The 26,837-nt window shown below is 37.7% G+C and overlaps 2 protein-coding genes across 4 annotated transcripts in view; one reads left to right on the top strand and one right to left on the bottom strand.

The window, feature by feature from the left end:
* DCDC1 (doublecortin domain containing 1) overlaps positions 1-26,837 on the top strand; it is a 315,249-nt gene that overhangs the window by 56,472 nt on the left and 231,940 nt on the right. For all 3 annotated transcript variants that reach the window (XM_070762118.1, XM_070762110.1, XM_070762129.1), the window contains one exon: positions 14,305-14,471. In XM_070762118.1, the coding sequence (XP_070618219.1) occupies positions 14,305-14,471 (167 nt within the window). The remainder of the gene's footprint in view (positions 1-14,304; positions 14,472-26,837) is intronic.
* The window catches only part of DNAJC24 (DnaJ heat shock protein family (Hsp40) member C24), a 197,183-nt gene that overhangs the window by 101,888 nt on the left and 68,458 nt on the right, over positions 1-26,837 (bottom strand). The window lies entirely within an intron of this gene.

Below are 26,837 nucleotides of genomic sequence, written 5' to 3'. Positions count from 1 at the left end.
TCATTTCAAATCTCAGTGGTTATATTGTATACAAAACTGTACAACTTCCTACTATAACCAGTAGGATTTAAAATGTTTTATTGTTTTTTGACTAAAATCTACTCAAACGTTGTAAGTTTCTGTTCTGTGATTCTTAACACCTTGATAGTCATCTAACTGGTCAAGTTATAACCTTTGAAAAATACTAAATGTAAACATAACTAGTTTTACTAATTTGAAGTTTAAATCATAATGAAAGGGTTATGGTCATGTTTAAATTGTAATGCTGGACTGTCTTTGCCTTTTTTTGAGTTATCTATCTGCATTTCTTACATTAAGAGCAAAAGGGAATTGGATTATACAGTTAAAAGCTATTTCTGCTTTTACATATATTGTAATATGTTTATTTTTTACTTTAACCTCTTTAGACTTTTTAATATAGAAAATAGGTTAAGTGATAAAAGTAGGAAAGAAGCATAAAGTCTATTGGAAAACTACCAAATGTCCTCTACAAATAGGACCTATTCAGAATCAGTAAGCGTATGATGAGTGAAGTGGTTTTGAATATCGTCTTTAGAATCCATGCTGTTAGAAGGCCAGCCCTGAACATGGCAACTCTTATTCCTACACACAGTACCTCTTCACTCTCAATTTAACCTAAAAATCTGATGAACCCATTACTCCATACTTGATTTCATGGAACAAGGAGTAGATATAGTTACAAATGATCAATCACAAGCCGTGAACCAAAGCAGTAAGGCATTAACAATTCACACCATTTTGGTCCACTTGCTCAAGCAGAAGATGTGCCAGCATATTTAATGGACAGCAACTTCACTCGGTTTTAGAAAAGACATGACTCATGATGCATTTTAGAAATGAAGAGATTTCGTGCCTGCTAACCATTTGCACATCAGAGTTAAAAAAAACTTCTAAACAATTAACATAAGCCCAAGCTCTTTCTGATGAATGAAGAATGAGTATCTAAATTAAATTTACTCAGGTAGAGTATAAAGTGACCAAAGAAATGCTTCTTTCCCAATAAAGTCATGTACCGTTCAATGGAATTGTGTAAATCAGCATCTTGGGAAGTAGTATGTAACACTGCAGACCCCACAGGCATCTGCCGTCAATTTAATGGGATCACTGAAGAAGCAAGGCAGCTGTGAAAGATTGCTTTAAGTACAGCAATCATGTGCTTGTCATTCTGTTCAATAGTGGAAAAATCCAAATTCGGATAGGCATCAGTATTTAAGAGAATGATTGCTAAAGCTTCTCTCATAAGTACCTTGGGGACAATAAGATTTGACATATAACATGTAAACAAAAGTACACAACAGCTGTTAGATTAGTTTTGTTTGAGTAAAATATGTCGGGATCATTTAATATAGCATGTGTTCTCTCAGTCACTCAGGCTGGGTCTGCAGACCACACTTTTCAATATTGTACACCAATAGCTGGAAGGGCTATTGTAGAGCCATTGCCAAAATAGCAGGGAAAAAGTTTACTCAACTAAATATAACTCTTGGCTACAAAAGCCATATTGTGAACATAAGAAGTGAAGTTGTATGTCATACATATTCTTTATTTCAAAAGTTTCAGTTCTCAGGCAGTTGGAGTAGGACTCATCTAAGGGATCAGATTCAGTAGATGCAACAATCAAAGCATATTGTATGGTTATATTAAATACACTATATGTTTCCTTTTTTCATTTTATTGGATGTATTTGTCTTCATCATTTACATCAAGAGCAAACCTGAAGAAAAATTGTTTAAATTAATTTAATGACAACTGCTGAAGTGAGAGGTTCTTTCAGTTTTCAGAATCATTAAACATTAGATATTTTCTGTCATGGTTTTTCTTAATTTTTTGTTTAATAATTTAAATCATAATTTTTAATGAGGGAAACCATGAACAGAGATAAATTGAGCTTGTATTATTGTGAAACAAATGAGGGATTCAGCAGCCAATATTAATTTGATTCTTACAGATCTCTCTTATGACACAAAACTAATAGGGCTAGGTTGCTATATACTGTATTTTTTGGAGTATAAGACACATTGGAGTATATGATGACCTTAGTTTTTGTGGAGGAAAATAGCGGGGGGGTGGGGGGGGTCTGTCTACCAGGTAAATTCATCTGGCTAGTCTTCAGCCTGATCAGCTTCAGCATATTAGTTTACTTACTGGTTTTGAGGTTGGGGCTGATTGGGACTGTGCTTTTAAAGCACAGCTGATCGTCAGAGGGAATGGCAATTAGAAAAGCAGGCAAAGCATGGAAGTTGACTTAGCTCGTGTTGGGGATGAAAAACAGCTTCAAAATCACAGCTGAGCTCCAATGACTAAAGCAGGCAAAGCACATTAGGGGTATGAGAAGGCAGCAGCTGTTTTGGGTAGCCATTTTGGGCATCACACATTGAGTGTTTGGAGGCTGAAGACGCAACTCATATAACCCCAAAATACAAGCCATTGTCGGTGGCAATCTCTGAAGTCAGGAAGAGGATGCATGGAGGCCGAAGGGTAGGGATTAGTAGGTGGGTGGGGCTATGTTCAGAGTATAAGACACACCTAAATTTTCAGCCTCTTTTAGGAGGGGGAAAAGTGTCTCTTACACTCTGAAAAATATGGTAACTGTTTTAAATAAATAAATGTGTCTATGTTCAGCACTTCATTTCCTTGTGTTCTCATAAGTTACAAACTCATTAGTTATTACATGAGGAGTTACTTTGCCCAATATTTCATCATCTCCCCCTTCCCTTTTAATTGATGACCTATACTGTTGATGACCTATACTGTTTAATACAACTTCTCATCCTGAAAGGGAATTTGGAAAAATTTTGGAGAATGGTTAGTTCTTGGAAACATGTTTTTTGGGGAGTTATTGATATTTAAATATTACAAATAATTGGGCAAAATGATATATAGTGTGCATGGTCAGTCACAAAATACTTACCAAAAGCTTAAATACAAAAGTGCTCAGAGATATATTTAAGACTGATATAGAAAGAGGACACAATTAGAAGACATTGAGGATGAATTCTAAAGAAGAATCTTAATATCTCAACTTCTCATTAAACTTACAAATAAACAAGGACTCTTTAATAAGTATGCACAAACTATTTCCAGAGATGTAATGCTTTGCATTTTTCTATTCATTAGTAACCTCTATTTCCGAGGAGGGTTGAGCTAAGTATAGTATTGATATAAGACTTCAGTTGGTCATAGTGCTGTAGAGCCAACATTATTTAGTAGGGGAGAAAAACTATAATCAGAATGTACTTAGAACATCCCAAGGTTATATTTCTACAGCTCGATGCCTTTATCAACCCTACATACTATCTTTATCAAAAGGCTCTAACTTAATTTTTCTATTACAATTTACCTCTTCTGTAGATTTTAAGCAGCCAAAAATAAAAGATCAACTTTGTCTTGGTTCCCCGCCACTCTGGGTATATGGCTCTACTTCCAAACCCCAAGACATTAAAAAAACATTAATGAAATTTATTTGAAAACTAGAGCTATTATTAGAAATAAAGTTGATGCTGGAAGGTGGTTGTTTACTTTGCAATGTGCTAGCTTACAAACATCAAAGAAAGCATCTGAAGGCTCTCTGGTGCCTGTGAGTTCTACATTTCCTGACTTTGCTCTATGCTATGATCTTTAGTGACAGTCAGACTGGGCTAATGCAAAAATAATTATATAAAGCATATTGGTTTGCATATTGGAAAGCAACACAAATTGCTTTCATTTGTAAATAGATTTACTTTGAAACTGATCTTATGATTTCAACAGACTTTGCACTATTAAGAGTGCTAACAATTTACATTTTGCCTCCATAGAATGTTTGAAGCATACTGCAGTACAGTATATCAATCATTATTACAAAGACACCACAAATACTGGAGTTTGACTGGAGGGTGAAATTTTTCCTCCCACAAAATTAGAATTTCCTACTATTAATCTTGATTATTGATCCAAAATGTATGAAAATACTAATACTTTTATCACTGTATAATTAATATCTGTTTCATTTGCCTCTTCATCATCAAGCCTCTTCTGGAATCTAAGTTAATGCAAGATGTTTCATTCTACAGGTAGTCATTGACTTACAGCCATTTATTTAGCAATTTATAACAGCATTGAAGAAAGTCACTTTTCAGTCTTCATACTTACAACTGTTGCAGCATCCCCATGTTCACTTGATCAAAATTCAGGCCCTTGGCAACCAATATGTATTTACAACAGTTGTAGCATCCCAAGATCATGTGATTTCCATTTGGAACCTTCCCAGGCAGCTTCCCACAGAAAGATCAAAGGGGATAAATGGATATTCTTAAAGGTTTCATGATTCATTTAACAATCTCGGCTGCTGTGGCCTAGAGGTGGAGCTATTGCCTCACAATCAGGAGGTTGTGAGTTCAAACCTAGGTAGAGGCAGATGTAAGAGTCTCCTCTTGGGTAGGGAGTTGGACTAAATGACCTGCAAGGTCCCTTCCAAATTGTTTAATCTGTTGACTGTAGTGATTCACTTAAACTGTGGCAAAAGATGTCATGAAATTTAGTGTGCCTCACTTAGCTATTCACTGAACAAACTGTTGCTTAGCAATGGAAATTCTGGTCATTGTGGTTGTAAATCAAAGAAACATAGAAGTCTGATAGCAGAAAAAGACCTCATGGTCCATCTACTCTGCCTTTATACTATTTTCTGTATTTCATCTTAGGATGGATATATGTTTATCCCAGGTATGTTTAAATTCAGTTACTGTGGATTTACCAACCGCGTCTGCTGGAAGTTTGTTCCAAGGATCTACTACTCTTTCAGTAAAATAATATTTTCTCATGTTGCTTTTGATCTTTCCCCCAACTAACGTCAGATTGTGTCCCCTTGTTCTTGTGTTCACTTTTCTATTAAAAACACTTCCCTCCTGGACCTTATTTAACCCTTTAACATATTTAAATGTTTCGATCATGTCCCCCCTGTGTTTTCATATCTTTAATCTCTCCTTTTGTTGGACATTTTCTTCACTCACTGATAGGTATATTAGAAGTCCCTTGCAGCTAATTTTCAAAAGGCAGACTTCAACAAAATACTCTAAGTCCAGTTTCTCCACGCAGTCTGATCTGTATTGGAGAGAGGATGTCTATGGAGATTCTCAGTCATCCAGGTCATGGTTGTTCCAAAGGTGCTTTCTCAGGAGGCAACTGGACTTTCTTGTTTTCCTTTCAAGGCGTTTCTCTTCTCATCCAAGAAGCTCCTTCAGCTCTGACTGGATAGTGAAGAAAGGATGGCCATCTTCCAGGATCCTATGAAATTTAGAATTTCAAAAACAATAAGTGGCTAAAGAAGCTTCACACAATCTTGATAGTAATTATCTGACCATTTCAATTGGTTATTCAGCTGGGATGTGGTAGAAAAATTGCTTTGTTTTCTTTAGTGGGTGGCCTGTGATAGAAACGGTGTGGAGAGAATATGGGCCTTCTGCTCTTCTTCAAACACTTGATATCAGAAAGAGTTATCAGAGTATTCATTTGAACATTCTGGCACATTGAGATTATAGAGACACTATTAAATCCATAAAATGATATTGGAAGATTACTGTTTGATATCCAGAGTGATGAAGTAATAATATCTCCACAGGATTCCTCCTTCCTCATCTCACCTGCTGATTTGTATTTCTATGTGAGGCTGCTGAGGAAGGTTCTTTTGGAGTAGGGCCATAGCTGTACACAGTAGGAATATAGACTGTTTTGATTGGGTTTGGAAAGGGTACCTTAGAACACAGCACCTGCTGTGATTCATTACAGGAGTTGCGCCTATTTCTAGGATTGCATGGCTGCAGCAAAAGCTTCTTAGCAAAAGCCATGTCATCTAAAAGAGGAAAGTTTTAACGATTTATAAACAGGTTAAATGTTTATGCCCTCACTCATCCTGAACTCTGAACGGAACCTGCAATATTACATGTTCTTTGTATGCAGATTGCACATGGCTCTACTACTTCTTACCATTCAACTTGTACTCTTGAATGCTACGTAAATTCAGTAACATGCTGGATGGGGGAAGTTAATCTGCAATTAAATCCAGATAAGGTGAATATTTGGTCACTAAGAGATTGGATTTCAAAATCAACTCATTTTGAATATTGCAGTGTTCAGAAAGAAGATCTGCAATAGCAGAATTCTCCTTGATCAGTAGCTGCCAATGAATTTTCAAGTGGGGGCTATGACAGGAAGCCCTGCAGTTAAGTGTAGTGCACCAACTGTGATCCCTACTGAGCTTACTGGATTTGGTGACATCTGTTTTCACTTTTGCAACATACTGTGATGATTGGAGGGTGGCAAAGGCAATGTAAGGCACCTCCCTCTAGTCTAGATGATGCACCAGCAATAAGAAAGTTCTGAGATAGAGTGATTGAGAAGTTCAGATGGAAGGACGAATTTGAGGATAGGGCCAATCCTGGGAATCACGGCTTCCGTCAGGGAGACACTATTAGAAATATATATTTAATGCAGGGCTAGATTAATATTAATCCAATAACTGAAATACTGAAGTAATGGAGGCTGTTTAAAAATGTTGATGTTATTTAATAAAATTCAATTTGCTACTTTCTATTTTAATCAAGTGTCTTTCCCATGTTCCACCCAGTTACATTACCTTAGAAATTTAAAAAAAAAATTCTAACCAGAAACGTGGTGGCAGCAAACAAAAAGATAAACAAAAAAACCAAAAGCAAAAAAAATTTATAACAAGGAGAGTTTGCGACATACCATATGTTTTGGAGTATAAAATGCACCTTTTTATCCCCCAAAAGAGGGTGAAAACTTGCATTCATCTTATATACCAAATGGTCTCTGCCTGCCAGCAATTTATCTCTTTGCAGCAAACAGCAGCAGAGCCTGATTAGCACAAGGCATTGATCTGGTAAGTCAATAACTATAAATGCCTATAGAATGTTCAAATTATTGGACTTATTTTTCAAAGATTGTTTTATTATTGTTCTAGACAACTTAACAAAATGAAGCTGCTTTTTAAAATAAGTGCTTGATCTTAAGAGGCCCAGAGCTATTGTATCTTCTTTTAAATAGCAGAGTATACTTCTAGAAAGCCACATCAATTTTAAAGATCTGTAAAAGTCTAATCTGAAATGTCCTTTTTTAGTATTAAGTATTAGTATTAAGATAAGGCAGCTGAGTTAACCCTGACTTAGTCAGGTTTGGAGTAGGTCTATTTAAATAATTGGGAGGAGTTAGTGTGATTACATTTAAGAAAAAAATTCTCCAATTTTTTGCTATTTCTATGGGTTAGGCACACATGCACAGAAATACACAGCAAACAGTGTATATCATCTGTGCTGTTTCCTGTTTGGCAAATTGCTGGGAGGCCGAGGCCTTTTTTTCCTGTTTTCCTTCCCCAAAACTAAGGTGTGTCTTATACAGTGATCTCTCGATTAGCGCGGGGGTTACGTTCCAAGACCTCCCGCGCTAACCGATTTCCACGTTATACTGGATGCGGAAGTAAAAACCACCATCTGCGCATGTGCGCCATTTTTTCATGGCCGCACATGCGCAGATGGTGGAGTTTGCGTGTGGGCGGCGGGGAAGACCAAGGGAAGGTTCCTTCAGCCACCCAACAGCTGATCTGCTCCGCAGCGCGGAAGCAGCGAGGATCCGAAGATGGGGTTTCCCCGTTGCCGCGCTGCGGAGCGGATCAGGTGTTGGGCGGCTGAAGGAACCTTCCCTTGGTCTTCCCGCCGCCCAGGCAAAGGGGAAACCCCTGGGCGGCGCTGGGGCCATGCGGAGCTGCTCATCTAGGGGGGCGTGGACCGGCAAGGTGCCCTCCGCTCTCTCTCTTTCTCTCCCTGTTACCGGTGTGGTATAAGAGAGAGAAAGAGAAAGGAGGGCGACTTGCCAGTCCACGCCCCCCTGGATGAGCGGCCCCGCATGGCCCCAGCGCCGGACTCCGTTGCCGAACGCCGAAACCGGAAGGGGCGAGGTGGGGGGGGAGATCGGGAGGCTCAGCATTCCGTCAGTCGCAGCGCTGGCTGTCAACTTTTCTTTTTAGCACTGGGGAGGCAAGTCAGCTCCTGCCCAGTTTTAAAAAGAAAAGTTGACAGCCAGCGCTGCGGCTGACGGAATGCTGAGCTTCCCGTTCTCTCTCCGCCCCCTCGCCCCTTCGCCCCCCTGTGTTCCTAGGAGAAGTGCTGGTGAGGAGCAGAAGGTCTGTCTTGCCTCAATCCCCAGCACTTCTCCTAGGAACACAGGGAGGCGAAGGGGCGAGGGGGGGGGAGAGAAAACGGGAGGCTCAGGAAGGGAGCTCGGGAAGGAGCCCACGGTCAGTCGGCTGCGGGCGGGAGGAAGGCGATTGTTCCGCTGCCGCCAGCATGGCCTGGCTGGCAGCGGAAGATGTAACGGAGCCCACGGGGGATTCGCCTTCCTCCCACCCGCAGCCGAGACTGATCGTGGGCTCCTTCGCAACCTCGGAGAGCTTCCAGGGCATGAAAGCTCACGAAAACCAGGAAGCTCTCCGAGGTTGCGAAGGAGCCCACGATCAGTCAGCTGCGGGCAGGAGGAAAGCGAATGCCACGGGGCTGGGCTCGGCTCCCCCCTCGGCTCCCCCCCTTACCAGCCCCGCCGCGGAAGGCTCCATTCTGTTCCCTGCCGGCCCGATTGAGCGGCCGGCGCCCCCTCCTCGGTGTCCCCGGCACCCAGCGTCCCCACGCCGCCTCCACCTCCCGGTAATGCGCCCGACCTCTGCCTCTCTCTTTCTCTCTCATATACCACGCCGGCAACAGGGAGAGAAAGAGAGAGAGAACTAGCGTGGACTTATTTTTTATTTTTTAATATTTTATTTTAATATTTTATTTTTTTAATTAATATTTTTTGAAAAACCGCGTTGCAGCGTTTCGCGCTAATCGAGACCGTGCTAATCGAGGGATCACTGTACTCTGAAAAATATGGTATATTCTACAATGAGATTTAAACTAAAAACATCTGAGATTTGCAATTTATGTAAAATGTGGCAGGCTACGAACTACCGAAAAAGACAAGCAATCTAGAGTCTGAAATTCTTTGCGTAGGTTAAAATATTTCTTATTTTCATATGTGTCATAGCTAGATAAGAACAAGTAACTGGATGAAGTAGGTAAATATTCTTACATTTTGTAGTGTTAAAAATGTATTTACACCACACACACACACACACACACGGGTTTGGTTTAGGCAAGAAATAAACACTACATTTAATTGTTTACTTCTAATCTGTATATAAGATAAAACAATGATACAAATTTATCACTTTATTTTATTGGAAATAAGAACCCTTTCCTCCAGATTTTTAAATTGAAAAATGAAACTGTATACTTTTGCTTAAGTTCTGAAATCTGGGTTTCATTTTGAACATAGCAACTCTCATTCACCACAGTTAGAGAGGAGAAAAAAGAATATTTTCTTGCCTTTAGTTTTTCTATACCAGGGGTATCAAACTTGCATCATCATAGCGCTGTCACGTGATGTATCACAACTTTTCCCTTGTTAAACTGTTGCATGGCCAGTGCGTGATACATCCTTCCCCTGGGCCACAAGTTTGAGAGCCCTGTTCTAGGCTGTTAAAAATGCTGTGATTTGCAAGCCCCAAATTACTATCTTGCATTGTTATTGTGTAATGAATAGAACCTGCGTCACAATGCACATCTCACAGTTTGCCCATTTTCTATAGATATTCATGCTTTTGGTGTTCTCTTTACAAGCACAACTACCATTTGCTCTTTCCCTTCCAGCCTAGTTCTTGTAAGTTCTTACCTCAGTCTTAGTTTCCTCTTCTCGGCTTCCTCAAAGCCATTCTTCCCTTTCCCGCCATCTTAATTATCTATGTAGAGCCTGGATCTCTGGCACAGTAGTAAATGACAATCTTGGATCTTTTTTAGTTGATTTTTTAATAATATTATAATCTTATAATTTAAAATTTTTAAATCTTAAATTAATTTTAATATTCTAATATGAATTTTATACACTGTGTTATATGTTTATTATACTATATACTGCCCAGAACCTCTCATCGAGGGCAGGCAGTCTAGAAAGATGAAATATTTTTCATCAGATTGATAAACTTGACCAGAAACAATAAAAAGAAAGGTAGAAACCACTATCTTCTGTTTTGTAATCCTATTATGTGTTATAAATCACATTTAGGATTGGAGTAGTCTATGCTTTTATACATAGGACTAATCACAGTACCCTACTTCTACAAATTACCACCTGTAATTGTAGGAGTCCCAGGATTTTAAATTTCCAACATCTCAGATTGCAATATATCCTGACCTATTGTTCGCCCATCGTGTTCGAAGAGGACCTTTACATCTCTGGAATCAACTCTCCCCGGAGATTAGGACTGCCCTCACCCTCCTTGCCTTTTGCAAACTCCTCAAAACCCACCTCTGCCATCAGGCATGGGGAAATTGATTCCCCTGGACCGTTTCCACTTCATATATGGCCTGTATGTGATGTGTGATTGTTTTTATGTTAAGGGTTTTAAACAGTTTTTTAAAATATTGAATTTGTACTGTTTTCTCTTGTTGTGAGCCGCTCCGAGTCCTCAGAGAGGGGCGGCATACAAATCCAATCAATCAATCAATCAATCAATCAATCAATCAATCAATCAATCAATCTAACATGTTGTGGCTTGTCCACAATGTGTTTGCAAGTGGCTAGTAAGGTCTATATAGGCATGAAATGTTCTGCCATATGACATGTCAGACATGTGTGGGCACCATTGTCGCAGCATTTGTGGCTCCAGCTTTACAGAGTGCTCACTTCTGCTATTATTGTCCTTCTGTCCTCAGATGTCTGGCAGCCTTGGTGGATCAGCATGCACCATGTTGATCGATCTTGTGTCAGGGTTTCCCAGGAGGTGGTGTCAATATCAAGGGACTTGAAGGAGGCTTTCACCTTATCTTTGTGTGGCTTCCTTTGTCTCCCGTGCAATCACTTTCCTTTAGACAGCTCACCATAGAGGAGCTGTTTAGGGATGTGATGGTTTGGCATTGCAACAGGCCTGCTCTGGAGAGGACTTTGTATCTGGCATATTATCCTGCCACTAGATCCTCAAAATTCTACAGAGGCAGGTAATGTGGAAGTGGTTCAATTGCCTAGCATGTCTCCTATATACATGGTATACATCATGGTAGTTAGCATTACTGTTTGGTAGACTTTGAGCTTTGTAGCAAGGCTTATTTCACAATGGTCTCACACGTTGGTCAATAATCTGCCAAATGCAGATTCTGCAGTTGACCTCAATGTCAATTGTCATTGCATGGGAGACGTTGCTGCCAAGGTATGTACATTGGTTCACTACTTGCAGCTTTTGTCCCTTCACTGTGATGGCAGACCAAAGTGATGCATCACTTTGGTCTTCTTTATGTTGATAAGGAGACTAAAGTTGTCACATGCTTCTGCATATTTGCTCACACTGGCTTGCATTTCCTGCTCTGATCCAGCAGTCAGAGCACAGTAGTCAGCAAAGAGGAGGTCACAAAGCACAGTCTCCTTTATCTTGGTGACAGCCTTTGCAGGTTGAACAGTTTCCCATTGGTCCTGTATCTCAGGCTAACTACCAAGGAACTGTTATGGAAGGCATGTTCTGAAAACATTATGCTGAACAAGGTCGGTGCCAACACACACTCTTGCTTGATGACATTTGTAACTGGAAAGGCCTCTTAGGTTTCTCCATTGTCCAGAACATGGGCCATCATACCCAAATTTTGGCACCCAAATTTTGACATGCTGCGCCACAGACCTTCTTGACTGATAGTGTCAAAAGCCTTAGTGAGATTCACGATTCTTCTCTTGACACTTATCTTGGAGCTGCCGGGCTGTTAAGATCATGTCCACAAAGGCATACTTTTTGCAGAAACTGCATTGGGCCTCAGATAATAAACCCTGTTCCAGGTGGCCAGTATGATGGTTCAGCAATACTCATACAACGATTTTGCCTGCAATGGAAAACAGTGATATTCCTCTATGATGATCATATTATCAATCATAGATAATCATGATATTGTCTAGTAATAGTAACACACATTACATTTATATGCATAATTCCCAACGACTTTACGATTACAGAGATGGCCTCTGCCAACTAATATGGAGAAGACCAAAAAAAGGAGATACCTATTGTATACTTCAATCTCTAAAAGGGAAGTAAAAAAATATTCTAATCACGACACGTTGAAGATCTTTTAAAAGAAATTAGAGCCATATATGAAAAAAGAAGCAGCAGTTGAACAGAGAGGTATTAGAAAGAAGAGAGGAACAAATCTGGTGGATGAGAGAAACAGCCACAGTATATTTTTAAAAGTTACTATAAATCTTTTGTTTTGTACTTGTTACACACTTTTTGTTGGTGTGTGAAAACCTATTATTTTGAAGCTCTGCATCCTGCTGTAATATACACTGCTCAATAAATAAATAAATAAATAAATAACAAACAAACAAATAAATAAATAAAGGAAACACTTAAACAACACAATATAACTCCAAGTAAATCAAACTTCTATGAAATCAAACCATCCACTTAAGAAGCAATACTGATTGACAATCTATTTCACGTGCTGTTGTGCACATTCAACTTTGTACAGAACAAAGTATTCAATGAGAATATTTCATTCATTCAGATCTAGGATGTGTTATTTGAGTGTTTCCTTTATTTTTTTGAGTAGTGTATGTCAATCCTGCCCATTGACAATATTGTGGCTTGATGCACATGAACAAAGTGAGATTCAGAACATGATTTTGGGCCTGTAGTAACTGAGGAAACGGACTACAGAGTTTCTAAACCACTATCCTCCAGTATTGCACATCTCAGTAAAGTATTTCTCATCTTCAAGAAATGTGACTGAAAAAGAGTGGTGTTGGTTACTTCTCACAATGAGAAGTTTTCAAAAGAGTTTGAAAAAACACTATATGTCATTTAGAGGATATTTACCATGAAAAGTATCAGATCAGTTCATCAATGCAAATTTGAGAATTCTTAACAAAAATCCTAAACAACATAAGCATATGCAGAATGGTTCTCTCTGTCACTCAACAATATTGTTGTTTCATTTTCCCCACTTATTTAAAATCAGTAAAAAAAAAAAAGTAAAGCAGGAACAGAGCTTTGTTTATTTATCACAATTGCCTTTTCTTTCCACTCTGCACTTCTCTGTTTAGAATTTACCGTAAATATTCCTTCCATTGTTAATTAAATACAGAACTTCTTCCCCTGCACACATGTATTCACAATTTGTTTCCCCTCCCGCAAGTTTTTGCACTCTTCTCCTATTCTCTTCCTTTGTTCACATCCAGTGATAGGTAAGCTGTCATTTTCCATTTCCTAAACTTAATTTCTTCACAGCCTATCAGAATTCAATGCAAGGATTCTGAAGTTAATCAATGCAATTGGAGGAAAAGTAAATGCACTGTACAACATTGGTGCTTCCTCACACTAGTAAAATAACAGAATATGGAAACGATCAGAAGAGCCTAGATCTTTATAAGATTTGTTCCAGTTTATTACTGATAAGGTATTTTCTATTAGCATTTATTCTCAAAATACAGAGTAAAAGAAAATGAGCAAATTCTGTCATCAAACATGTGACTTTTTGTACTTTACATAAAATAAAATAAAAAATATTATAGCTACTTATAAAAATCTTTCCATATAGGTTACCTTACTCAGCATCAATATTATTTATATGATCTCATTTTCTTCTTCACTTAACCCAGAAACGATACTACACAAATGTTATTCTTTTTTTGATGGAAAAAAGTATTTTTTTAAAAAAAAATAGGCTTTAAAAACAATCCTTACATTTACTGTATTTTAATAATGATCAGTTGTGCAACATTTTCAAGCTGTACACATATACAGTATACTCCTTCACAGAAAACTATACATCGAAACAACATGGATTTAGCAATTTTATCAGGACAATGCCAGTAAGTAGATTTCAGCAAGGTTGGTTCCAACTCATCTGTGATAAATGAGAAGATAAGGCAATCAGTGCACACCATGACACTCTGTGCAGCTAGTTAGACACACTTCAAAACTATTCAGGTGTGCGCACAAGGCTTATGAGTCTTACATAGTTGGGGGGGGGGAATGTCTCAATATAAATATATCCTTCATAGTGGCCACCAGAAATGCAGGATCTGTTTTGTAAGACAACCCCAAGCAGATAAAAATAATAGATGTTAACAGTTCTGGTCTGGGAGACACCATTCAGATTATGTGTTTTAGCTGGATGGAAAAAATAAATAAATTTCTCCCTCCATTTCCTTTTCTCTGTGCAGCTCCTATGCTTGAGAAATGTCTGCAAAATTCCATCACGCCTTTATGGGGACCTCTTTGGGTTTCTAGAGGAGAAGGCTTTAGCCCCACTGGAGCCAAAATATATATCCAAGGAGTATTGTTGGCCTTGTTCCAGCGATTAAAATCTGCAAAAAACTACTGTGATCAGGTGAGTTATCCCAGTCTCTTTTTTTTTCCTTTTCCATTATTAATTATGTTACTTGTAGAAAGCTGTGGCACTTTTTGATAAGGAAATGTAATGTACTACACAATATATTGTGAATTTATAAGTTATTGAACTGTATATTATGTATGTCTTTCTATGTAAGGAGTTAAACATCTAATGTTTAAGTGCTGTATATTGCACAAGCAGACAAACTGCTGTGGAAATAATCTCTACTTCTGCTTAAGAAAACTTATTATTGAGTATATGTACTATATTTGATTATATGTATATTTTTCTATGAGAGTCTAGTTAATGTTAACCAGACTTGAAATATACTTCACATTTAAAAAAAAAATGCATGTAAACATAACCAAAATTGCCCCTTTTTTCTCTCTTTCTCTAATTGTTTGCTTTGAAGGGAAGCCCTCAGTGATTTGCTAGACTTGTTAGGGATATATTAATTTCTATATACAACAGAAAGTATTTGTTTCCACGTTACTATAGATAAAAAAATTCTCACCAATTGTAGTTAATCAGCATTTTGCCTATAGTGAATGTCTATATTTTTCTTAACAGTCAGACATATATTTCAATGTCTTTCTTTGTAATGAAGCTGAGCTCAAATGGGGCATGCATTTTGGTACTGCTAACCTTATAAAGGTGTGTGTGTGTGTGTCCATGTAATTTTATATTTACAAGAAATTTGAAAATGCAAGGCAGGAAAACTGGTAAGAAATAAAGATAGCAACTTAGAAAAGAAATTTACAGTAGATTTCAAACCGTGCACTAAACATGATTTAAATATGCTCTCAGTCTACATAAGGGATGGGTGAGCAAGGGGGACAGGCGAAAGAAGGTATATTCTTTTTATACAGCACCTCCTGCTGTTTAGATCCATAAAGAGAAATGAGCATTTACTTTGGAATAAATTATTTTGTTGCTGAATAGTCATCTAAGCTACTAATCAAAGATAGGGAATATATGAGTATTTCACAAACATTTGGTTTCACAAATCCTGGCTTTTAACACTGTGAATTAAAAACAAATAGATCAAAAAATGTTCCTTATCTTTAAACCCATTTTTATCAGTTAAAAAGTTTTTGATGCAAACATGAAGAAGGGTATATGATTGCTCCAATAAAGCCTGTGTTTCCTAAAATGAGATATGTCTCTAATACAATTCAATGTTTAATCGCTATTGTTGTAAGTTAATAATGAACAAATTATATTTGCTATTATTTTCAGTATTTCTATTCGTAAATACATGCAAAAATAATTCTACAGCATAATAGCAATTTTCATGTATTTTATTTCCTTGCTTACATCAAATAATTAGATGTATGGAAAGCATTTTAAGAGTGAGATAATATTTACAGCATATAGGAGAAATGAAAACATGGAATGTTTTCGAATGGAAAGAGGAGTATATGATCAATGGACTATGCATTACTTTTTCTTTTAGTCATATTTGATAGATTTAAGTTTATAATAGTAAAGGAGTACATTTCTCATTAGATTTATATCCTAGCATGATCTTAATAAACAAGGGTTGCATTCATAATCCTCCCCCTTCTTTTTATCCACAAAAACAACCACCCTGTGAAGTAGAGAGGGAAGACAGAGTGAGTAGCCCAAACTCATGCAGATGGCTAGAATTCATAGTCTCCCACTGTTAAAGTGGCTTTCAAACATAAAAGTTTCCAACTTTAAAGTTTTAAATTTTAAAGTTTCCAACTTTAAGGCTAAAATGATAGAAATTTGGCATGATTATACTTACGTTTATTAATTACATTTGGAAATATAACTTCTCCTCCATCTTTTCCTTATCCCCATTGTTATACTAAAAAATAACCAACAGATTAGTTTTGACCGTCCAAAACATTAGCTGCATCAGTACTTACAGTTACTTTCTCCCATCTAAAGTTGTGTATAATTCTGAAAATCATGGGATTTTCTCGCATATAAGCTAAAGGACTGTAGAAGATATCAGCAAATTCTTCGTTCCCATAGGGTGGGGTTTATGCTGTTGCAAGTGTGGTTGGACTACAAACCACTGTCAGCATGTATTAACATTAAAAAGTGCAGTCTACAGATATGGTCTGCCATATCAGTAGCCCATATTTTGCTTGTGAATGTAAGAACCCAAACATGGCACACATGGTGCATCCTGTAGCTCACGGGCTGTCCTATTATCTTCATCACAACTGTGTTCTTGCCAGAAGATGTTGTGAATGTTCAAATCAGTCACTCCTCTTGAATGGGAATGAGGCCATGTTGGCATATGTCAGAAACATCTCATCAGCACATATGTGGTATATTTTCCTCATCTTTACTAAACCAACATGTGAAATCACAAAATTTTAATAGCCAATTTTTTTTCAGGGGAATATTGTATGAGATACAGCTGCTATGACGTTATAACAACATGATATGCCTATTTTTCAGTTGAAGAGTTTACTTACCTGCACTTGTTCCTATTTTATATTAGGTTATACCGTAATTGTGTGTATCTTAATTAAAAAGCCAGCAGAATTTAAATATTAAAGAGTACCTTCTATTAGCTGTGCTTATTTTTTGATAGGATTTTTGATTGCAGATAAAATATTTAAAATAATATAATACCAACTGATGGTCACATTAAAATATTTCCTCTAATACCTTAGTCAATCTATATTAACATGTTCAAAATACAACCACAACACATTATATAGGATTTTCCCTAGAGGTCTATCTGCCAACAATAATATGTGGGTTTGTGGCTTATTGAATCTTACCCTTTTAGTGTAGAGAACTGAACGAAATCAAAATATTCAGTTCTCAAACAACTCAAAAAGGGCACAGAATCTTGAGTGCTTTTTACTGAAATACAGTGGATTAATTGAAAGAGGAAAATTGCTTGGGAATACTTGTTGGTTATGTTTCATCCTCTGAGGGCACTAGAAGACAGCTATCCTCCTCCCCTTGTTTTAAGCACAGCCATTCTATACATATTTTATATTTTAGTAACCACGTGAAGTAAGAATGTTTTGTGAATTTCTGACTGAGGTACTTGATTTGGAGGAAATGAACTTTAAGACTAAAGCTGTTTCTTTTCTTATTTGTGCATCTGATTTATACTAATAGAGATAAGATAACAAGCATTGTTTTTATTTAACTACAGTCTTTACAACACATCTAGCACCTTTAACAAAATATATCTAATGTATTTTCTGCAGAAACAGATTCCTGCACGACAAAATTATCCAACAGTATGGCAGGAATATTGAAGTCCATTAGTAAGTGTGGAAAAAGCATAAACATGAAAGCAGTTAACACTTCCAGTGAAGGGCTTGTCCTATCTCATTAGCATTCTTGATATGTAGTTGTGCTGTTGGTGGGGGTGTTGAACAGGAATGCCATTGTGCTGAGCCCAGTGTTTGGGGACAAACACTGCTGTGGAAGGAACGTGTGAAAAGGCCATGGTACTGTCAGTGAATGAGGAAGGCTGTGTGTTCCCTGTGCTTCAAGCAGGGAAGCTGTCATTCAGAACTCCAGCATAACTAAACCGAGGCCACAGAGAAGATTGAAATACCTTTTTAAATGATATTACTGGTTTATAATCATTTGTGGTTCCTTAGAATAACAGAGTGAATTAGTTATGTCTGTTACTAAGCTCAAGGCCATACACAGTATGGGCAGGGAGACACAAAGATGAATGCAATAAAAGATATTATTGTTGCTGTTTTGTACCGCTTGAATCAATGATAAAAATAGCTTCACTTCTTCACTTATTATAAGACATAGAGTCTCCTTCGGGTCACCCCCCCCAAAGTTATATTAAAGTTATGTCCCTCCTATTTTGTATTACATACTTGGGTATCATTGGGCATTATTTTTTTAGGTATTAGGTTACACTTTTAAAAAATGAATCTAATAATCCCAAACTTTCTTAATTGAAAAATATTTTGATTTGATGCATTTTGCCTAACAGTAGTGACATTATCTGTGGTCTTACAAGCATCACAGGAATCATAGTATTACAATTTTAATTTGCATATAAATTATTTCTCTAGATTCAATTTTTACATTAATGGGCATTTAATCATGCTATTATTTGCAATTACTGCATTTAGATATTAGACTTTGGAAATATTGGATAGGCATACAGAACAGTCTTCATAACTTCCTTTATTTTAAAAGTGTGTATGATATGATTACCAAATAGGCTATCTTTTCTATGAGCTTTACATAAAATATTATACTGAGTGTGTCAGTGTATAGCATTAAATTATAAATGATGTGTTATTTAACATTATAAATATTTGCTTCATTCTAGAATATTTTTCATAATAACTACTTCCTGCTGAAATCTTATGTTAAAATTCCTTGAGTGCGGCCTATAAATTCACATTACACTATTTTAGAGTTCTAGTTAACAGTTGCTTGAGTATAATTGAAGAGGAAAGCTAAAACTGGGAGGAAAAGAGATTATAAGGAAATAGTTTAGCAACTGATTATAGTTTTTAAACTTTTTCATTTCAAGCATTTCAAATTCCTAAAGGAAAAAAAATCAGATTCAAATGAACATGATATTGAATGCTAGCCATATTACGATTTTTCTGCAAGCAGTGTAAGTATGTGGAGACAGTTAATATATTCCTTGACTCTATATAGACTGCAAAAAATCTGCTTTTGAAAAAGCTTTTAAAAATATACTTTATATAGCCCTATGGTATATTATCAGAAGCTCTTATTAATTTTTTAAATTATATTTATATTTAAAAACTTATTTTTCTAATTTTTCATTTTTTTTGATAGGTCCCATAAATGTTTTTTTAAAAATCTTAACTTGTTTATATATGTGACTAATACCTGAATATTTCCATGCAACCAAGCTGTATTCTGGTTATTAGAAGTATTTTAAAACCTTAAACTTGGGTCTTTTCCAAAGTGTCATGCCTTGAGCAGGCCTAACATCAGTTAAATGAAGTGAAAATTGCATTCTTGTCTTGATAGAGATGAAAATGGATTTCTGGTCATGAAATAGATGTAGTTGTCACTTTTTAAAAAAGGTGTCAGCAGTTTGCTTCAGCATCTAAGGTGCCAATTCAGTGTGACAGTAAACTTGTGATCTGAGCAATCAATAAAATGCTTCAATAAGGTCTGCTTCATTACACTTATAATAAGAAGCTATAGATCTGTGGCACATAAAATGTTCATAAAGAGGATATGTGAGGGCTGGCAGTAATAATTTTTCTTAGGAACACAGCAAGTGCAATGTTGCCATCTAGAGTTGTGGATAAGCATTTTTTTCAAAGAGGAAAATCTCTAATACAGTAATCTTTGCTAATTTAAAAGTCTGTTTATTTTTATTGATGGAATGTTTGAGAACCAGGGTTGTTGTTTTTTTAGCTGGCTGGGATTCTTTTGTAATGAAAATATTTATTCTTGAAACATAAGGCATTCTTTTTTGTATACTAATATGATACGTATTTCTGAAATTTCTTTATATTTCTTTATTTATTTATTAGATTTGTATGCCGCCCCTCTCCGTAGACTCGGGGCGGCTCACAGCAACAATAAAACAATGTATGACAAATCTAATAATTTTAAAAAAAACATTTAAAACCCCATTATTAAAGCAAACATACACACAAACATACCATACATAAATTGTATAGGCCTAGGGGGGGATGTCTCAATTCCCCCATGCCTGACGGGACCCGAAGAAGGCCAACTCTGTGGGACCTAATCGGTCGCTGGGATTCATGCGGCAGAAGGCGGTCCCGGAGATATTCTGGTCCAATGCCATGAAGGGCTTTATAGGTCATAACCAACACTTTGAATTGTGACCGGAAACTGATCGGCAACCAATGCAGACTGCGGAGTGTTGGTGTAACATGGGCATACCTAGGGAAGCCCATGATTGCTCTCGCAGCTGCATTGTAGATTGTAGATCTTTGATTTGATTTTAGATAAAATGGCATTTTCAGTATTATGTTATGGTTATGATTAAAATATAAATTAGAAACATTTTGATTAACCACTAAGAGAGAGCCATATAAATATAGCAGATAATCCTCAAAATATTATTGTGAATTTTTAATAAAGATTTCTATAATATTTTGACTTGATTGAAAGAACCTCCAATTCCTAAGGAAGAAAAATATATAATCATATACCTAAGAACACAAAAATTCAATTGAATATAATTATTTTAATCATTATAATATCTTTCTTGCAAAAAAAATTATTGTCATCAATTGTGAACAATTTTTAATTTTGCTAACCATGAGTGGATAATTATAATGAAATATGGATATTTTAAGTGTTATATAAAAATGTACAGTACAGTGATCCCCCGATTATCGCGAGGGTTCCGTTCCAAGACCCCTCGCAATAATCGATTTTTCGGGATGTAGTGGTGCGGAAGTAAAAACACCACCTGCGCATGCGTGCCCCTTTTTCCATGGCCGCGCATGCGCAGATGGTGTTTTTACTTCCGCACCTGGGAAGACCCAGCAGCTGAGGAGCCGCCTGCCTGCCCGCTTGTCTGCCGCTTTTCCGCTTTTCCGCCGCTTGTCCGCTTGTCCGGCGTTTTCAGCTTGTCCGCCGCTTGTCCGCTTGTCCGCCCGCCGCTTTTCCGCCCGCCGCTTTTCCGCTTGTCCGCCGCTTGTCCGGTCGCCGCTTTTCCGCCGCTTGTCCGGCCGCCACTTGTCCGCCGCTTTTCCGCTTGTCCGGCCGCCGCTTTTCTTGTCCGCCCGCCGCTTTTCCGCCGCTTTTCCGGCCGCCGCTTGTCCGCCGCTCTGGGAGTTGAAGACCCAGGGAAGGTTCCTTCGGCCGCCCAGCAGCTGATCTGCTCGGCAGCGCAGTAGCAGTGAGGAGCCGAAGATGGGGTTTCCCCGTTGCCCACGCAAAGGGGAAACCCCATCTTTGGCTCCTCGCTGCTACTGCGCTGCCGAGCAGATCAGCTGCTGGGCGGCCGAAGGAACCTTCCCTGGGTGCCGCCCGCCACTCGAGAGCAAGAGGGGGAGAGATAGAGAAAGAGAGAGAAGGAAACAAAGAAATGAGAGAGGGAGGAAGAGAGTGTGAGAGAGGAAGAAGCAAGATAGAGAAAGAGAGAGAGAAAGAAAGATGAGAAAGGAAGGGAGTGACGTCATCGGGTGAAAAAATCGCGATATAGCATTTCGCAAAGATCGAGATCGCGAAACTCAGGGGATCACTGTATATCAAGGTATATACAGAAGAAGCTGTTTCCCTTTTGTTATTATTCCTCTCTGTTATTTTTATTAAATAAATAACAAGTAATAAAAACAAACAAAATTTTGCTACTAATTTTACCTAATATTTACTTAGTTTTGGTTTAAATTTTGCCTAAAACTTAAATACAACAAACTGTATTTGGCAGAGTTTGTACAACACAGATATAAAGTATAGTTCACAAATCTGTAGTGGCTAAGCTAACATAACTACTAAGTCTGCGGAGAGGGGCGGCATACAAATCTAATAAATAATAATAAAAGTCAACACAAGTTCACAAAACATTTTAGTGTAGTGTGCAAACAAATCTAGTCATAAACAGACAGCTTAAACATGGGCAGTTGTAAATTGTTTATCCTTTTGAAAAGAATTCAAAATATTTCTAACATATTTGGGAGGCCAATACTGCTTCTAATACAAACATAATGTTGTATTAGTATATGTGTGGCATATTATTTACATATTTATTTTGTCATATTTACATTGCCCCATCTCATAGGTAAGTGACTCTGGATAGTGTACAACCAAAATAAAATGGTATCATCACCATTAGATTCTGGGTAGAGCACATTGGGCAGCAAGTGACTTCCATTGGTTTGGATTGTTTTCAGCATCTTCCAAGAGACATTAATAAATTTAGGATTTTCCTTAAGTGTTTACTGCTAAGTTTTCAGAGTCTGGCCTTATTTCCTTTTCTTCTGGGAGGTAAAAAACATAGTACAAGTTTTGGATGCTGATCTTTAGGCATATGTAAGATATGGCCAACAAACTGCATTCAATGATATGTGTAACAAATAATTAATATTTAACTCCCAGAAAGTTAAAAGGGATATGGCCAGTCCTACTTCAGGGAGAAGAATGTTCCATAAACCAGCAGAAAAAGCTTGTTGCTTAGGACCCACCAAGTGAACCTCCCTAGCTGGATATTTTTCAAGGGCAGCCCTCCTGCCCAAGTGCACTACACTAGTCCAATGGGACATATTTAAGGCAGGAATGACTGTGGGTAGAACCCCTTGATCTAGGAAAGGGCACAGCTGATGCACAATAAGAAGTTGAGTAAGAAGAAGACTTCCCTGGCCATGATTGGCACCTTTTCCCAGGGCAGCAGTCACAAGTCTAGGACATCATCCAGCCTTGTGCATAGGATCTATTTGGGGAAAACAGGGCTATGTGATCCTGTCCAGCATCAAAGAGAGCATATCCTAGAAATGGCAGGCCCCAAAACACAAAGCCACTCAATCTATTCCCTCACCATCACTAACTGAATCTACTCTAAAGAAAGGAGGGAAGCCAGCACAACACTGTGCTATTCTTTCCCAATTCTCTGAGTCAATCCAGAAGATAATCCATTTCATTCAAAGTCTGAGCAATTTTGAAGTTACTGAAGCTACTAAGCAACCACTTGCTCAACCATATTCTCCAAAGAGGGGAAGTTAGGCATTGGATGACAGTTGCTGAGCAAGTTCATCCACATGTGCCCCCCCCGGGCATTCTTTAAGCCCCCTCTATCCAAGAGGATACATGTCACCTATAGAACCACAGGGCAACTCTCTGCAGTTGCAATAAATGTAGACAAGGGTTGATACTTTACTGCAATTATCATGATAAGAAGAGACTAATGGGCTGTAACTCATTTTCAGTTGAGTTTATCCAACATAGAACACCAGCAATGTTCTGTATGTTTCCTCTCTAATTTCAATTGCCTTAACTCCCCCATGAAACACAAAGACTGCTGAGATGGGAAAGGTTGTGTACTGGAATGTATGAATGCTTTTAGAGAAAGAAGGGAAGAGATGACAAAAAACAAGTGGAGCCATCAGTCATTTAGCAGCCAGAGAAAGAAACTTAGGAAGGACATATTATAATGAATCAAACTGCCTTCTTATTCCAACAGCAACCAAAGGTTCAGCTGGACCGTGCAGTGGATCAGCAGGAACAAACCCCAGTCCCCTCTGAAAACCATGGGGTGCATCAGTTGTTGGAGGCAGACTAATCTTCAAACCAATCTGCCTTTAGGAAAGCAGCTCCCCTTACAGTAAATGGTGGTAGAGGGACACCAAAAGCCCCCCCCCCCCCAGTTTCAGGTCAGATAGCCATAGCTCCAAGAGGAATATCAGATCTGGTGTGTGGCCAGTCATGGTACTGATGAATTCCCGAGTTGCTTCAGATCTTACCCTCAGTGAAGGCAGATTGAAATTCCTTGGCTCCTTGCTCTGCCTAGACTCTTGGCTGATTTCAAATGTGAAATATATCTCAAAGGGGCATCTCCTCTTCCAGGCCCAGCCATGTCTTAATAATATATACCTGGATATCCCTCTCATTAATGTTTAAATCAAAGATGAGGGAGGTTTTGTTACAGACTGGCCTGCCATTTAGAAGCAGCAGCTGAAAGCCAGGACTGAAGATCTGCTGAATGGGATCAGAAGCTGAAATCAAGGAGCTGGAACACAAAACTGACAAAAGATATCTTAGGGCCCTATGGCTCTTACTGGGATGAATGAATCAATTCAGAGTGGGAAAGCCCACACTCTACAATGAAATGCCTAACTGGCAGATAGAATTGAGCCAATGTAATTTATCATGTTCCTCTTTAGAAATAGCAATAGCATTTAGATTTATATACCGCTTCGCAGTGCTTTACAGCCTTCTCTAAGTGGTTTACAGAGAGTAAGCATATTGCCCCCAACAATCTGGGTCCTCATTTGTATCCTTTGGAATTAGCAGAGGAAAACAAACAAATGGATTCCATTAAGAGGAGTTCCACAATGGTCTACCCCACAACTGCTACACCCCAAATCACTGCCAGCATGTCCACAATTCCACAGTCCCAATAAACTTTTCAGATTTTTTTTAAAAAGCCAGAATGTTGCTTTTCAGAATTGCTGGAAGCAATCAACAAGCTCACGCTGTCAAAAGGATATACTGGCAGCAAACAGGATTGCAGATGCAGCACGAGGGACTCTTGATCAGGATTGTAAATGCAATCTGCCCATTTATCTGGCCAATCCTAGGCCCACAGGCATGACAAGCGCTACAGGCATAAAGATGCTGGAAGCAGATGATAACTTTAATGTTAATGGCAAAAGCATCAACCCATTTATGGGAGACAGAAATGGCAAACCATTCCTGTGTTTGTTTGTTGGTTTGTTTTAGAAACATAGAAACATAGAAGTCTGACGGCAGAAAAAGACCTCATGGTCCATCTAGTCTACCCTTATACTATTTTCTGTATTTTGTCTTAGGATGGATATATGTTTATCTCAGGCATGTTTAAATTCAGTTACTGTGGATTTATCTACCACATCTGCTGGAAGTTTGTTCTAAGGATCTACTACTCTTTCAGTAAAATAATATTTTCTCATGTTGCTTTTGATCTTTCCCCCAACTAACTTCAGATTGTGTCCCCTTGTTCTTGTGTTCACTTTCCTATTAAAAACACTTCCCTCCTGAACCTTATTTAACCCTTTAACATATTTAAATGTTTCGATCATGTCCCCCCTTTTTCTTCTGTCCTCCAGACTATACAGATACCAAGAATGGATGAAATATATAAATGGAGAAATATGTTTAGGGGTCAAAAATGACTTGATAGATCATAATCAACCATTTCTAAGAAAAAGAAAATTAGAAAGTATAAATTACAAATAACACAAATTCTGTGCAGCATTTTTAGGTTTCATTCTAATATACACTTCTCAGGTGAAACTAATTCCCCACCAATACAGTAGACATGTGTTTTCTATTTATGTGCACATACATACATACCTATATATGTGGGTGTATGTGCATATCAATATGTATGTACATTGGTCAGATTCCATGAAATAGTAGAGCCAGAGCAATAAATTAATTAATCTTCATTGAATTGTTAATTACTGATTACTGGTACAGAAAATAAGTTTTAAAAATAAATAAAAATTATTCTCCATTATGAAAGTAAAGATTGAGTTGAACTTGATTCCTGGTGAACTCATGAATGTGCCTGTAAATTTTCTTAGTAACAATATGCAAGTAGCATTGCCTGTTTGGAGATTTATTTTTGAATTTCTGGCTTTCGTACAGCTCTGGTATTTTCAGAGAAACAGTTTGGTCTAGTGGTTAAAGGATCAGGTGGGCTAGAAAGTGGGAAACAATGAGTTCAAGCCCCTCTTTAGCCAGCTGGATGATTTTTGAGCTAGTTATTCTCTCTCAGCCCAATCTATCTAACAGAGGTGCTGTTGTGGGAAAAATAAAAGGAGGAAAGAGTATTATGTATGTTTGCCTCCTGGAATTATTTATAAAAATAAAGGTGAGATAGAAACAAATAAAAAAATAAAAATAAATGATCATTCAGTAAATACAGTATAGAGCTATGCATTTTCCATACTGAATCAAACGACTCTTAGTCCAAGTCCTTATTATTTTCCTCTTCATTCATTGTGAATTTGTATGGCAGTCATAGATGAGCAAAATAAGAACATCGTTGTCCCATCCTCAACTAGTTGGTCTCCATTTGTGGGTCTGCAGTAAAGAAGGAGGAAATGGCATTGCTTTTACCTCCTGAAGAATTTAAAAAAACCTAAAATAAAGCATAATATCCTTTGATAGAGATTGTCCAATTATCTCCATTTTTCTAGAGTCTTCACTTTGAATGAGATGGCGGTGGGAAACTTGCCTATATCCACCCCCCTATTTTGTCATGTTCAGTAGCATTTATCTTTTTAAGCAAACCTAAAATAACCCTCCGATTATCAAAGGTATAGAAAAAGAACTTTTTCTTTCTTTGAAGTAAATATGCTCTATAGCCTTTTATAGTCAAAAGGTTAGCAACAGGAGGCACTTTAAAAAATATAGAGAACATCTGTAAATCTATAGCCATTGTACAGTTTCAAAGAGTTAATTTTACTTTTTCTGGAATTAAAGCATCACTGAATTTCTACAAAAGAATAAATAGGACTTGCTATTTCAACTTTGAGTCTGTTTCTCAAAAGATGATGGTTGATGGAATGCAATGCCCACACATTGCATCTATAGTAAAGTTAAAATACTTTATTTGTACGTATCAATCCATTCTGTAGTCTGAATAGCTTTTACTGATATTAATTGATATTTCTGATAGGCACAAACATGAATTTAAACTTTTTCTGATTA

The sequence above is a fragment of the Erythrolamprus reginae genome, chromosome 1, assembly GCF_031021105.1.
Source record: "Erythrolamprus reginae isolate rEryReg1 chromosome 1, rEryReg1.hap1, whole genome shotgun sequence".
NCBI lineage: Eukaryota > Metazoa > Chordata > Lepidosauria > Squamata > Dipsadidae > Erythrolamprus > Erythrolamprus reginae.
This window is presented reverse-complemented; position numbering and strand designations above follow the sequence as displayed.